This window comes from Phyllostomus hastatus, unplaced genomic scaffold, assembly GCF_019186645.2.
Source record: "Phyllostomus hastatus isolate PE091 unplaced genomic scaffold, TTU_PhHast_1.1 phas_contig_58, whole genome shotgun sequence".
Taxonomy (NCBI): Eukaryota; Metazoa; Chordata; class Mammalia; order Chiroptera; family Phyllostomidae; genus Phyllostomus; species Phyllostomus hastatus.
The window spans coordinates 12,012,159-12,028,451 of NW_025333916.1; the positions used below are offsets into that span (position 1 = coordinate 12,012,159).

At 33.9% G+C, this 16,293-nt stretch overlaps 1 protein-coding gene across 1 annotated transcript in view; it reads right to left on the bottom strand.

The window, feature by feature from the left end:
* RASA1 (RAS p21 protein activator 1) overlaps window positions 1–16,293 on the bottom strand; it is a 117,338-nt gene that overhangs the window by 15,418 nt on the left and 85,627 nt on the right. Inside the window, exons 12-17 of the mRNA XM_045848291.1 lie at window positions 9,277–9,364; window positions 6,925–7,002; window positions 5,230–5,387; window positions 4,660–4,736; window positions 1,314–1,486; window positions 647–806 (exon numbers count right to left, since the gene is read on the bottom strand). Coding sequence (XP_045704247.1) covers window positions 647–806; window positions 1,314–1,486; window positions 4,660–4,736; window positions 5,230–5,387; window positions 6,925–7,002; window positions 9,277–9,364 — 734 coding nt within the window. The remainder of the gene's footprint in view (window positions 1–646; window positions 807–1,313; window positions 1,487–4,659; window positions 4,737–5,229; window positions 5,388–6,924; window positions 7,003–9,276; window positions 9,365–16,293) is intronic.

Sequence of the window (16,293 nt, forward strand, 5' to 3'; positions counted from 1 at the left end):
TGTCAGAAAAGACAATCTCAGTGTAAAATACATATAGTCGCTTTATCTTTTCTGACAAATCTATGTATTTTTACATTTTCTATGACTAGGAGGAAATAGTTCTAGATTTTACAGTTTATTTGGAAAAGGCTAGAAGCAAGCATTGTTACTGAATTAAAGTGCTGGTTGGAAATGGGTTATTCTGACATGACCTATAAGCTGTTAACAAAGCACTATGTGCCTGGTTATATTGCCTGGGAACTACCTATCTGTAGAATATAGAAATGAAATTCGGCTGACACACGACTTTCATGCAATGACTTAAAGAGTAATCAATAAACAACTGAACATGGAAGGTATACCAACCGATTCTTCATAAAGTACTATGAGCCACAGATTTGAATGTAGAGGCCACTTCCTTATGACTTTGAATATTAATATGCCATGACAGAAACTTGTAAAAATACCAACCACCCAACTAGCCAGCATAAGAAGCAGAACTGACATTCTAACTGATTTTTAATAAAGGAAAAGCAGAACAGCTTATTTTGCAAGATGATAGAACTCTTTAATACATTCTAAGATAGAATCCATATATACTTTATATGTAAAATCTAATTGTTGACGCAATGTTTAAAAGTATCACACTAACACATCCATACTATACCTTCCATGCTTATTTCTCTGTCATTTAGTGTACATAGCAATAATGATTCAAGCTTCTCATGAAGAAAAATCCTCAGCAGGATGCTGGCCAGTAGTGTTCGGTCCTGTCCACACACATGTGATAAAGCATAGACTACATGAAGCTCCTTTTGCAGTATAAGCTAGAAATGACATCAGAAAGATTGTTGAAAGTACACAGCATTAAGTACTCTCAGTGAGATTAATAGGAAATACGTCCTTTTATGTTCTTATAGTTAAGAATATGTGCTATTGAACAAACCTATTTTAAAAAGAATAAGATTGTAGCCTACATATTTTTGTCTCCCAAGACCAACATCACACTACCAACAAGGCTGTTCAACCCTCTCTGCCTATCAGTGTGCTAGTAAACTATGGAATTACTACATTTAACTTAACTGATCTTCTATTAAGTGTTAAATATTTCTGTTATTGCCATCAAAAATAATTAGCCTGGGCCCTGGCCGGTGTGGCTAAGTTGGTTAGTTGTCATTTCCACATGCTTGGGTTTCAGATCAGTCCCTGGTTGGGGTGCAGAGAGGCAACTGATCAATATTCCTCTGCCTTTTTCTCCCTCCCTTCCCCTATCTCTAAAAGTAAATAAATAAAATTCTAAAAAATAGTAATTATATTGGTAAATAATTTAATACCTCTTTAAATTCACTGTATTCTTCTTCTGGCATGATTTTTTCCATAGAGTATCGTGCTCGGACACGCAGGGATCCTGGTTCAATACCTTTTAATGGTATATGGGAGCTGAGCAAAAACCATTCATCTGTGGCGTGCCCTTTCTGTAACCGGCTCAACTGGCAGCGCATAAATACTGTGATAGAAAAACATAAAATGATTACTATCTACAAAGATAACACTATAAATTAGTCACACAAATAAATTATCCTGATATTTTGCCTTCTCTATAGTGTTAAATGCTTTTTATTAAAGAAGTTTTCAGTGATACCACAAATTCAATACTGAATGTTTACTTCATTCACTTATAGAATGTCTACTATGTGCCACACTCTCTTATAGGAAGGGTGTGGGATACAGACATGATTAAGACATAGTTTCTGACTTGAACGGAGGTGACAATCTAGCCAAGAGGGAAGAAAATCAATTATGGTACAGTGTGATAAATGATCTAACAGTAGTTAATGATAACAGAGTATACAGAAATGATATCTAGACAGACTTCCGGCCAAGATGGAGATGTAGGTAGACATACTGTGCCTCCTTGCACAACCAAGATAGGGACAACAATTTAGAAACAGAATAACAACCAGAACTGACAGAAAATTGAACTGTATGGAAATCAGACAACCAAGGAGTTAAAACAGACACATTCATCCAGACCAGTAGGAGGGGTGGAGTCGGACAGACGGGCGGGGAGGAGTCAAGGCACAAAGAGCGGTGGGACCAGGTACGTAAGGCATCCTGGGTGCAAAAGACCACACCTGGTGGACCCTGGGAGCACAGGTGGCAGCTGGTAGACCCCGGGCTCGGGGTGGCAATGGGCAGACCCAGCAAGGTGGCACCTGTGAAACAACATACTGTGTGTAACCCAGGGTCCCAGAGCCAGGAAACAGAGCCTCGGGGTACTGATTGAAAACACCTGTGGGGGTTGAGGCTCAGGGAGAGACTCACAGGAATTAGCACCAGAAAGGCCCAGTTTGCTTGGGGGAAGCAGTGGAAGGGACTGAAGTCTAATAGAAAGCAGAGCAAGCGCCACTGTTCCCTCTCGGACACCGCCCCCACATACAGCGTCACAACCCAGCAACTGGGTTGCCCCATCCTGGTGAACACCTAAGGCCCCACCCCTCATACATAGCAGGTGCGACAAGACCAAAAAAGAAAAAAAAAAAGGCCCATACTAAGTGACCGAGAGATAGCCAACCTATCAGATGCACAGTTCAAAGCACTGGTGATCAGGATACTCACAGAATTGGTTGAATTTGGTCATAAATTAGATGAAAAAATGAAGGCTACGCTAAGTGAAATGAAGGAAAATGCACAGGGAACTAATAGTGATGGGAAGAAAACTGGGACTCAAATCAATGGAGTGGACCAGAAGGAAGAAAGAAACAACCAAACAGAAAAAAATGAAGAAACAAGAATTCAAAAAAATGAGGAGAGGCTTCAGAACCTCCAGGACATCTTTAAACATTCCAACATCCAAATTATAGGGGTACCAGAAGGGGAAGAAGAAGAGCAACAAGTGGAAAACTTCACTGAATAAATAATAAAGGAGAACTTCCCCAATCTGGCAAAACAGACTTCCAAGAAGTCCAGGAAACTCAGAGAGTCCCAAAGAAGTTGGACCGAAAAAGAAACACACCAAGGCACATAATAATTACATTAGCCAAGGTAAAAATGAAGGAGAGAATTCTAGAAGCAGCAAGAGATAAGGAGACAATAACCTACAAAGGAGTTCCCATTAGACTGTCAGCTGATTTCTCAAAAGAGACCTTGCAGGCAAGAAGGGGCTAGAAAGAAGTATTCCAAATCAGGAAAGGCAAGGACCTACATCCCAGATTGCTCTATCCAGCAAAGCTATCTTTTAGAATGGATGGGCAGATAAAGTGCTTCTCAGATAAGATCAAGTTAAAGGAGTTAATCATCACCACGCCCTTATGTTATGAAATGTTAAAGGGACTTATTCTAAGAAAAAGACAAAAAACATGTATAGCAAAATGACAGGAAACTCACAATTATTAACCACACCTAAAACAAAAATAAAAACAAAAACAAACTAAGCAAACAACTAGAACAGGAACAGAACCACAGAAATGGAGATCACATGGAGGGTTAGCAACAGGGGAGTGGAAGGAGAGAGGAGGAAAAGATACAGAGAATAAGTAGCATAGATGGTAGGTAGAAAATAGGGGGAGGTTAAGAATAGTATGGGAAATGTAGAAGGTAAAGAACTTATGACATACGGACATGAACTAAAGGGGGAAAATGTGGGTGGGAGAGGGTGTGCAGGGTAGAGGGGAATGAAGGGGGGTAATGGGACAACTATAATAGCATAATCAATAAAATATATTTAAAAAAGTGATATCTAATTCAGCCCATGGAAGTTAAAAATCCATTTCAAAAAGGTAACCTTTAGGCTGACTTGTAATAGGATCTGGAGATGTAGCTAAGTATAAAGGCAGAGAAAAAGAGAGAGAAAGCAGGAAGGGGGACACAAGTGCAGTCCAAATAGAAGGTAGGATGGGTGCTTTTAAAATCCATGGATAATGTAAAGCTGTGAGAAAGCTGGTATAGCTGGAGAGAAGCGCACACAAAAGATTATACAGGGAGAGCAAAAGAGAGAGTGGATCAAAAAAGGGTCTTTCTTCTGTGTCATTACTGGGAGTCAGATTTTATCTTAAAATTAATGTGGAACCACTAAAAAATGTTAAGCATTTAAATACAAAAATTACAGAATAAACATTTTACAGAGGAAAATTCAATTCAGGCTTTGACCTATCTGTTAATACATAAAACACTTCTTTCTCTAGGCCTGATTTTTAGGAAGGTATTAAACTAATTCACACCTGTGTGAATTGCTAAATCCAACTGCTGCCTGTTTCAGCAACAGGCTGGGAAAAGGTGTGCTGCTAAGATAAAACCTGGGAAGATTTGACAACTAAAAGTGAGCAGTGTGCTTGTGTTTAAAGAAATTTTTTAAAATAGAGTGCTTTTTTTCATTTACATGAAAAGTACAGGAAAGCAGGAAAAACTTAAAAAGTAGAGAGAAGGTACAGGGGAAGAACCACAGAAAGATGACCTATGTAACTGTTTTCTTCTTCTTCCTACTCATTAGGAAGAGGGAGAATGAACAGATATGTAATTTAATCTTAAAGGCTTATTAGGTATACAGTACGTATAATTTAGTCATATCAATACTTTTATAAAAACACAAAGGAACTACAGTTTTAGCCTACATTATGAATTTTTAAAAGCACACAAAACATTTTTGTTTTGCTCTAGAAAGAAATTTCTTTATCAACTTACAGATATCAGGATCTTTGCTTTTCTTTGTTTTATTACTAAGAGTTATTTCAAATCTGTTGATGTCAGGAGGAAGATCACTAAAGGAGCAAGGAGAAAAATAATTAACAAAAGGTCCTTGTATCAAACTATCTTTCTAGTATCCAGCAGGGCCCCTATTTTGCTACTAAACAACTTGAATGTATTAGATTTACAACTAGATTCTAAACATGTTTTATTGCTTGCTATACAGAAATACAGACAAGCAAACTACATTTGCCCTACCACCTTTAACTCCTTCAAGTAAAGCCTGAAGGATATTTACAAACCTTTGTAAATATATTGTATGTGTGTATTAGCAAATGCTTTAAGAGTTGCCAGTAATGCTAATTTACATTAATAATGAGGTGAAAAACAAAGGACATAGCACTTTATTAATAAAGCAAACAAATGCAACAGAAATAAATATGTATGTACTATTAAAACACTGGGCTTGGTACCCTGTTGCGACAGTTTAGATATAGAAACAAAGAAAAAAAAACCAAAAATGCAATATAGTAAAAGAAAATGATTTAATATAATAATAAGACTTACTCAAAGACAAACTCTTCTGACCATACAGGGTTTTGCCCTTCCCTTGCATGAGTTTTTGCTACCTGGACACTGTTCAGGTAGATGTTGCAATATGGATTAGTAAAATGTTTCATAGGGAGTTTATGGGCTTCTTCAATATGTAAAACAAGACTGCTGACCTAAAGAAACCACAAAAATTATTACCCCAGATTTCAAGAACTATGCATTAGGTTTCAAAAACAATTGCTATAAATATAGTTTTGTTTTACAAGTTATTCCTCTAATTATACTCTTGCAGTAGTAATGAAATATATCTTTTTCACTATAAAACAATAGTTCAGAGAAACTGAAAAGGATACTTTATTAATATAAGCAAACAACTATCACAAGTGAAATCAAAATCCTGTATGTTATTTAATGCTCATCTGGAAGATTAAATTTCTATAAAGAGTTTCACGGCTATAAAATATTTTTAAAACGGTGTCTACCTTTTCATTCTACAGAAAAAGATACAATCCAAAGAAAAACATAGTCATCTGTCAGTTTTGATGCCAAAGCTCAGACCAACTACCTTCTAGTATCAGGTCTTCTCTTCCCTCCTGCCATCTACTACTTGCCTTGGACAAGTCAGCTTCTCTGAACTGTCTTCCTCAGATATAAAGTTAGAATAAAGTTTATACTGCAAATATTTATAGAGATTCAAAGTAATATGTGTAAAGCACAAAGCAGAGTACCTGACACATAAGGGTTCAAAAGATATTAGCTGTATGATATTATACCTATAAATAATAATTTTATGGCTAAGTTTCACACAAGACACAATCTGTAAAAATTCAACATGCTTTTCCATAGCTTACACAATGTTAAAATATGTTTTGAAAACACACAGCAATTATGTGTATAATTCAATTTCATTAGGGAGTCAGTCTTTTGGCTACTGGGAATATAAATTGTACTCACCCAAATATTAACATTTATCCATTTCTAATAGAACATTATGTTAAAATCACCAAGCTTCTTGGCAATTCCCATAAATAAAACAAGTCACTTTCATCAATAAACACTATACTAAACTTCCCTCAAAACTACAATGTTAAAATTACTTAATTTTTAACCAGTAATCTATAGGTAACTATAAAGAAAAAAAGCAAGAAAAAGCAGAATATGAAGGTGACTTTACATACCTTGAAAGGAAGGACCTAGTTTAACTCTCCATAATGAACACATACAACACGTTAAGGTTTCAAACAAGATAGTTAAGAGTTATGTAATAATATTTCAAAAACAATTTCTGTCAAATGAAAAACCCAGAGTACCTTAAGGAAGATGATCTTTTCTATAAAGTACCTTTAGTTCCATTTTTTTGAAATGGGCGAAAATAATGTTTTTAAGGAAGAAAAAGTGCCCAACAAAATAATTTGTTTTTGTTGGTTTGGTATTTTTACTTTGAGTGGGAGATAAAAAGACCCTTGACAGGTGTTCAAAAGATGACATTGATAAGTATCCAGCACATATGTAAAGAACATTCTCTTTCATTAAGAAATAAGTTTATCTGGCTCCTGAAGCAAGTAGAAGATTTAAAATGCCTGACAAGATTAATTTCTCTTAAGATCTTTAAAGTGTTTGAAATGTTGCCCAAAACAGTTCATACAGAAATAAAGAGCAAAGTGATAAACAAAATGTGACAGTCATAAATCAAAGAAAAGTAAGTTTCACCTGACGCAAGCGTTTATTAGATGTTCCTGGACTACTTTTCCGTAAATTGCAAAATGCCTGAAGACCTTTCATCCAATCCTACAAAAAAATAAATGAAATAAAATAGTATCAGCTCAATAAATTACCATACTATAGTTTATTTAGTTTCAATCATCAATAGTTCTTTCTTTCTTGAGACTGCTACTTCTCAACTCACAGTACACTGTACTTTAATATATTTGTACTCCAAAAAAGTAAAAGTGACCAAAAAAATTATAATTCTGTAAGAATTTGTGTGTCTGTAGAATCTCTAAATTAATGTTAAGTATATCACATGAGTGGCCATTAGTGAAAAAAATAAAATTTATGTATAGGTAAGCTGGTATATTTGAGGCACCCTAAGGTAGAATTGATATATTTTATGAAAGGAGGCCTACTGAAAAACCAATGGGTAATGTAGTGACTAATTTGATGACAAACATTCTAATCTTTACTTTATACCATGATATTAGTAGAAATGTATAAAGGGATCTGGGTTATTTATAATATAACATTAGACTTAAAAATTTTTCAGCCTAATATTCAAATTAAATTGTAGCTATATTTTAAAATGTTTGACCATGTAGTGCTCTAGAGAAAACAGAGAAAAACTTTAAAATTATCTAAAATAAACGTTGGCATTTGATTTTCTAGAAAGCTCTATATCATTGTTTATTCAAATTATGTCTTTAGGCCCTGGCTGGCGTAGCTTAGTGAATTGAGTGCGGGCTTTAAACCAAAGTGTCGCAGGTTCAATTCCCAGTCAGGGCACATGCCTGGGTTGCAAGCCATGGCCCCCAGCAACTGCACATTGATGTTTCTCTCTCTCTCTTTCTCCCTCCCTTCCCTCTCTAAAAATAAATAAATAAAATCTTAAAAAATATATTAAAAAAATTATGTCTTTAATTTGTTGGCTATTTCAATGAATCTGCGTCAGTGTATAGTAGAGCAAATTACGACCAAATCAATTAGAAATAGAATAACCAGAGATCTCATAAGCCACCAAAGTAACAAAAATTGGAAATACCAGTGGTTTTTTCGACTTTAAGCAGTATTTGGAAATACAAATTATAGAAAGAGTATATATAAATGTAATACAAATGTTCTACTTATACAGCTAAGTGAGGCTGCATAAACATACTGAAATATCATCAAGGTATATAAACATCTTTATTTAGAAAAAGGGAACATAGTAAAATAACTAGAAGGCAAGGCACTAAAGTTTAAATTTCCTTCCTAACTCAATTTCTCTAACATTTAAAAAATGTCTAAGTTAGCAAATGTTTTGAACCTTCCTTTTTAATCTAAAAATTAGGTATATATACACATATAAAATATGGTTTTATATGTGCTGTGGACTGAGTATTTAATTGAGATATTTTGCAAAGATCTGAAATATGGCACTCAATTATGACCCATAACACATAATTGTTCATTGTCAAAGATATTTTTATAATATTCAGTCAAATATTTTTATAAATTATGACAGGATCCACAATTTTAAGAGCATCTGCTTCATATTCAGGGTTGTCAAATTATCTTCTCTTTCCAAACAAAGTCACTGTCTTTGACCTTTTAACCACCTTCAATTTCCTTCCATAGAGAACATGCAGAAATAAAACCATATTTATAAAAAAATACCACCAAACACCAAGAAATACTATGGTTCAAAGAAATCAAAATATTTTTAAAGATCTTTTTGAAACATTGCTTCTTCGCAGCATTCCCTGAAATTTAATGAAGGTTTTTAGAAGGGCGCTGCACATAGACCAATGGCCAGTGCCAAAAGTAGACATTTAAACTTAGAGAAAAACAGAAAATTCCTAAAGTAGTTTTCTTTCTGATGATTGAACTTCTATTTTTAGATTTGGAGTTTAACCAGCAAAGAGTAACAATGCTTGTTAGCACAACTAACTGGCTTACCTTTTGATTGTACTGAGAACATCTATAACCTTTCTGCAAAGAGGATTTTAAATGACTATTCTCAGTTGGACTCAACATCATAGAGTATTAAAGGTCAATTTAAAATGAAGTTTTCATACCTAATAACCCTTCACTGTGTTTTTCTGCATTTCTTAAAAAAAAAAAGTTTTACACATGAAATTTCTCATTCCTTTAAAAAGATGATTATGTCTCACATATTCTTATCACTGTATCTTAAACACAAAAGTATACTAGTCTAGTTAAAGAAAACACAGGCATAGGTATAAAAATATCCAATTACTATGCTGTACACCTAAATTCATTTAATACTGTATGTCAACTGTAATTGAAAAATAAAATAAAAAATAAAACAAGGCCTAAATGTTTATACTGAAGAAATAACTAACTTACCTCTGCTTGTTCTGGAGTTTCTCCTGCAAAGTAAAAAATGTAATGTTCTTCACTAAAGTGCTGGACTACTATCTGAAAACAGTTTGGCCTTTAAATACAAATAAAAAAGTTATTAGGAAGCTCAACAAGAACTATTAAACACTTAAGACACTTTAAAAAATAACCATATACTATTATATAAGTCATATAAAATTTACATAATTCTTAATTTATAGAAATATTCCATTGTACCAGATCATTACTAAAAAGAAATTGTCAGCAGACTTTTTGGTCTGCACTATTAAAATTTTATTAATCAAAATTTAAAAACTTCACACTACTGTAATACACAGTATTAGTACTGTGTATTAATTTGAAGACATTACAAATAAAAGTTATAAAAAAATTGAAGCTGAATTTCACATAGCTAATCCAAACACTTTTTAGAGCACATAAAATGTTGCTCCAACTCATTACTTCAGGATGATATAAAATATACATATATATACACTCCTGAAAAAGACTACAGACATGTTCTTAGACCAAAAATGTTCTTAGTGGTTGTCTCTCAATAGATAGTGGCTGATTTCAATTTTCCTCTTTATAATATTATGTATTTCCAAATTTTTTACAAGTGACAGTTTTCCCCATCTATTAAAGTGGGAACATCATCTACGCATGCATAACTTGTCCCAAGGATTAAATGACCTCACAGTGGCATACAGAAAATGCTGGTTCTTGTCCTCCCAAGGCATGCATGTCCTGTAAATTCATTTAACATGTAAGGACAATATCAAGTAGTTTGTCTTTTTTTTTTTTGAAGAGGTGCTCTTTCTAACTAGACTTGAAAATGTTTATTAAGGGCCTTCATGTTTTTGAAAGTCAATAAATATTACTTCTATTTCTTGCTTTAACCAAAGATTGTATCTTACACTTTAGTGTTAGGAGGCTATAGCAAAATATCCAGAGCACACACAAACTTAATATTTATTAAAGATAAAAGAACTATTTTTTCATGCTTTGAGAATGCCATAAAATAATGAAAAATGTAAACTAAAACATTCTTCTGAAAGTGGATTGTATCAAGCCAAACTCCTAGCTGTATAAAATATAATCAAAACAAAAGGCAGCTGTTGGAAAATATTGGAAAACAATCAAAGCAGTTAAGACTTGAGAGGCCAAGATCATGTGAGGAGAGCCTGACATTCTCTAGTTTTTCCTTTCAAGGTGTGCGCCAATGCCTATACTGTGTGGAGCAAGAAGTTGAGCAGCCAAGCAGAAAGCAGCAGGTATGATGCTAAAAAGCTAACCAGCACATTCAGCATTACAAGAGAAGGCTTTCTTTCTGTTGAGTCCCCTGCAGAGCTATGCCTTCAGAATAAGGGCAAACCAGAAACAGCCTTCACCAATATCTCTGCTTGATTCTGAGGGAATCAAGATGAACTACCCCGACTCTAAAGTTCTAGCAGAACAACAGTCCTTTCTGGAATCAGTAACATTATCCACAGCTTCTACAGTTTTGCATACATAATGTCCACCATTTGTGTACAGTGTGTTCACAAACATAAGTAGACATTACAGGAATCAGGATCAAATGACCAGAAGCCAAAAGAAAAACCTGACAAAGGAGAAAGCTACACATATAATCAGATATCGAGGTTAGATGTGACTTTCAAATACTACAATTAAAATGTTTAGAAAAATAGGTAACAAAATAAAGAATTTCCCCAGATAACTGGATCTATAAAAGAAGAATTAAATGGAAATTCTAAATTAAAAAATATGCTAAATAAAAGATTTCAATAAATGTACTAAACTTCAAGAGAACAGACTAATGAACTAAAAGACAAATCAAAAGAAAATCCAGCCCAAGGTACAGAAATGATAAGAAATGTAGAAAACTACATAATAGACATATGGACATAGTAAAAAGGTATAAAGTGTTAACACAAATCCCAAAACACAAAAGAGAACGTGGCGGAACTGTTTAAAGAGCTACCGACTGAGAATTCTCCAAAACTGACAAACATCAGGTCTGAGGTTGAAGAAGCTCTACAAAGATTAGGATAAATTTTAAAAGAAAACTACCATTAGGCACATTTTGGTTTAACTGCTGAAAATCTAAGATAAGGAAAAAAAAATCTCAAAGCATACAAAGAAAGATAAAAGACAGTCCCTTGAACACAGAAAAATAGAAGAAACATTATCTCTGAAGAGAAACAATTGGAATGACAGAGAAAATGTTGTAAGGCAGAAAACAATCTTTAAAATGCTGAAATAATTGCTAATCTAAAATTTTAATACCCATAAAAAAAATCCTTACCCGATGAGGATAAAACAGTAAATACTGCAACAGTGAAATGATAAAGGTATAAAAATTCCCAAATAAATTTCATTACATACAATAACTCTATCTCTGAAGTATCCTTAACTTATGCCTCAGAAGTGGTTATTACGTAATAGAGGGTAAAGAGGGGATAAATAGTGACAAAAGGAGACTTGACTTTGGTTGGTGAACACACAATACACAAATGATGTATCTTGGTACTGTATACTTAAAATCTATGTAATTTTGTTAACCAATGAAATTTAGATTGAAAAATAAAGTAAAACAGCATCAAGAGTCAGAAGTTTCATGTAAAGGGCACCCTGACATGGCTCAGTGGGTTGGGTGCCATCTTGCAAAGCACAAGGCCTTTGGTTCCATTCTCAATCAGGGTACATGCCTGTGTTGTGGGCTCGCTCCCTGACCGGGGCACATATGAGAGGCAACCAACTGATATTTCTCTCACATCAATGCTTTTCACCTTCTTTTCTCCCTCCCTTCCCCTCTCTCTAAAAATAAATAAAATCTTTTTTTAAAAAAAGAAGAGTGCTAAGAGATGTCTTAAAATTGAAAATAATCTAAAACATTGGTACAGCTGTGCAATTAAAGCACACAGGAAAATAGCCAAACGAGCAGTGCTGTCCAACATTTCTCCACAACAGGCTGAGCATGCTTACCATGCACATCTACAGCAGAGGGCTGCCTTTAACCTCACATTAGACATCAGTTAAATGATGAAGGTAAGTCAATAGATATTCTATGCTTATACAAAGCAAGAAATGCTTAGTGCCATATATTTGATAACACAATAATGAAAAAGATAACAGCATTTATTCACAATTTCCCCTTTTGTGCTATGGTATTTTCATCTCATGATACACAATTTGGTATTAACCCATTTTTCACTACTCTTAACTATCTGGTAGAGGTATCTTTTCCCTTTCCTGAAATATGTTATGGGTGCTGTTTTCCCTGGCATTCACTCTTTCTTGGCACTTCCCAACAATTTTATAGTCAGGCACACAAAAATACAGTTGATGGTAAAACTGGCAAATTGGGGGGGGGGGGGGTCATTTTTTAAAAATAAAGAGACATGTGTTACTTCCCATGGATACAAATTTTTCATCTTAAGTTTAGACTTGGTATTATTAAATACAATTCATGAACTAGACTTTTTCAAATGTCTTCAAATTCCTGGGTCACCTTCAAGATAAAACTGCACAACAAAAGCAAGTGATGACCTGGCAGCAAACAGTAAATGTGTATTTACTGCTTTTTCACTATCTAACAAAAACTCCTTTCTTGATATTATTAACCAGAATAGAAATAATTCAGTCTTTTTAAATTGCACTGAAAAGATCTGTTCTTCCTTTAACTCTAGGTGTTCTTTTTTTTAAGTTGGCTAGTATAACATTACCTTTCTTTTGATAGTAAAAATAGGTTTTCAATCCAAGTGCACTAGTTCATACAAAGTATGTCAAAATCATTGTCAACCTTTTCATCAAACTTATAGTTGTTGCTTTATTGCTCTTAATAATTCTTTAAGATTCATATTATTCAAATTATAAGTATTACCAGTTAATCATGTTCAACCTCACTTTTTCAAAGTTGAATTTCTGCTTTGAATCCAAAAACTGTCAGAACACATTAGTATCTTTTTGTGCTGTAATCATAACTTTGAGGAAGTTTACCCATTCTTCAATAAATGTGCAAAGTAAGAATCATTCATCAAAAAGTTTATTTTTTCTTCTAGATCATAAACTTTGGACAGCTTACATATTTTGGTATCAAATAGGACGGCATTATTCTGATCCTACTTCCTCCTATAAAACTGAAGACATGCAGCTTAAGCAGCTCAGATTTTGTTAGTCTCCATGTAAAAATTTTATTTCATGTGGAACTACTGCATATAACATGTCTGTATTGCTTGTTTTCCAGAATGAATTTTTCATGCAAAACCTTTAAATGTTCCTATCATGAAGTCTCGTCATCAATCATAAACTTAAATACTATTTCCATAATATCTTTCTGGTTTCTCTGAATGACCGATAATTTACTGCCAAGTATTTCTCTATCATCTGTAGCTTGATTATAGTCTGCACTAAAAATGTAATCTCTGTATCTTTTGATTCATCAAGTCACTTACTGATAATCCTATCTGAACATAATCTAATATAGTGGAAACTCAGTTCTCAAACTGAATTCGTTCCGGCAAAGTGTTCAAGAAATGATTTGTTCAAAAACTGCATCTCTTTTGTCACCTGAGAGACCCATGAGTGATTCCACAGGTATCAGCACGAAAGAAGTGTTGGACAGAGAATCAAGACCCAAAGTTTGGTTAGACAACCCAGACATATTTTCCATAAATAGCCTGTTTGAAAACCACACTGTTCAAGATTTGGAGATTTATCTGTACTGTTTCAAAGTGTCATATCTTATATTTCTTTTGCTTTTTGGCCTCAAACATAGAGATTGCAGTTTTCCATGCAGACTGATAAAACAAGCAACTCTCCAATGCTATGAAGCGTTTTTGGCTCTAGCTTCAATTTCATGATCTCCTAATGAGCTTCCCAAGTATAACCTGATATTGCAGGAAGAGATCTATGAGGAGGGGTTTGGGGAGGAGGAGGGGAAAAGAGGAGAAACTTTATTTGGAGCTCACAGTTCTTTAGTGGTATGGCGCCAGCACCACAGATGTGTTCAGTAACTTTTATGCAATATTTAGTCTAAAGAAGAGAAGATTTACTGGATTTAGTTATCTAAATTCAACACATTTCTTACTAAGAAGCCTGATTAATGGGTTGAATGTTTTAAATGAAAACTGTTTCTATTTTTTTAATTTAATGACTTACCAGTTTTAATCACCAAATTGCCTTTATGGTGGGAAACTATTATCTGTACATTAAAGCTGACCATAATATAAAAATGAAAAAATATATAAATTAATTATTCCCCCCTGCAAGAAATCCATTAAGTATTTTACAGTAATTAAAAACAATTTTAACTTGTGTTAATAGAAAAAATATAAAAAACGAAACTAAATTTTACACACAAATACAAAAAGTTAACTTCATCAATGATGAATTAAAAACAGTGAATACAGTAATATTCAGGGTATCCGGGTGATAAAACAAATCAAAGGGAAGTACTGAAGTATGGCCACTACAGTGAGCTTTCTATCTACAAGTATTATGTACCAATTCTTTTGCCACAGTAAAACAGTGAATTAGAACAGTTTATAGAGAAAGTCATATAATATCAAGTGTCATAATATTTTAATATTTTTATTACAATAACTTTCACAACCACCAATATTTTAAAACACCTATAACTTACTCATGCCATACTGGTTGGGAAGCTCTGCCTTATGTAAATGATTTCATACTCATCCTCCAAGCCTCTGCTTTAACTACCGTCATATTATTCATCTCAATAAGCTAGTTCTGAAATTCTCTTCCTTATTGAAGTTGTTGATAGCACAAATAAACTATAGAGTCAACATTATGATTGTCTCCCCAACATCCACTTCACACCCCACAAGGTAAACCATATCCTCACTACTTGCGGGGGTAGGGGAATGATCTCCAGTAGCAGGACTGAGTATTGAATGGTCTCACTTTACGAAGGTAATCCTATTTTGCTCTCAGGTAACCCAAGACTAGAAACTATCAGGGGTGGCTCAATAGTGAGTTCTCAGGATTTTCAACAGATCTGGAGAAAGTGTTCACCTCTTTCTCTGGTATTACTTGCTAACCTTGGTTCCATGAAGGAAGGTGGCCTGTGAGAAAGAATCCAGCATACACAAAGGAAGGCAAAACAGAAAGCTGAAAAGGAGACAGGTCTTACAAAAACTTTTTCCTTGTTTTTATTTTTTTTTGGAACTATTTTATGAGATATTAGGAAGTGTTCAGAAAAAAAGAGGATATCAAAGTCAAATGAGTTCATGAAATACATCATGTTATATTACACTTCTAGTGATTCATAATATAAACACAAGCTAAGACTCCAATAAAACCTGCTATAGAGAAACTAGCACTGCAGAAACCTATTTTAACAATTTTTAAACATTGACTTATCTATTAATATCACAATTAAAATGAACATGATCTCCAAAACACAATCTGGAAAAAGTAAATGAAAGGCTGTAATTCTACAAGTATTTCTCATGTAGTTTTATCAACTTAATTAGGATAAAAGTAGATTTGCCTAGGAGAAATGCCATCCTATATTGGAAAAACAAGTTGTTAAACTTTTGTTGTAACTGCATTGTGATTTAGTAATCATTAACAATAGGTAATAAAAATGGCAAATATACCTAGAAAGATTCTGGAATGGATTATTGATAATACTGATGGTGGAAGGTAAAAAATAAAGGCAATTGTACAAAAGCAAAAAACTAGACGTAATCAAGAGCTGGATTTGCCATGAGATGTTCAGATTTACCTTCAGTGCACACATTTCATAGTTTTAAAAAACTTTAGAAATTAAAGTAAAAAAAATGTTTCAATAGAAAATCTGAAATACTATATTTTTCTACTGAAACAATTGTTTTTATAATTTTTTAAGCATATTTTGTTGATTATGCTATTACAGTTGTCCCATTTTTTTCTCTCCTTTATTCCCCTTCACCCTGCACTCCCTCCTCCAGCATTCCCCCTCAACTTAGTTCATGTCTGTGGGGTGTACATATAAGTTCTTTGGCTTCTCCATTT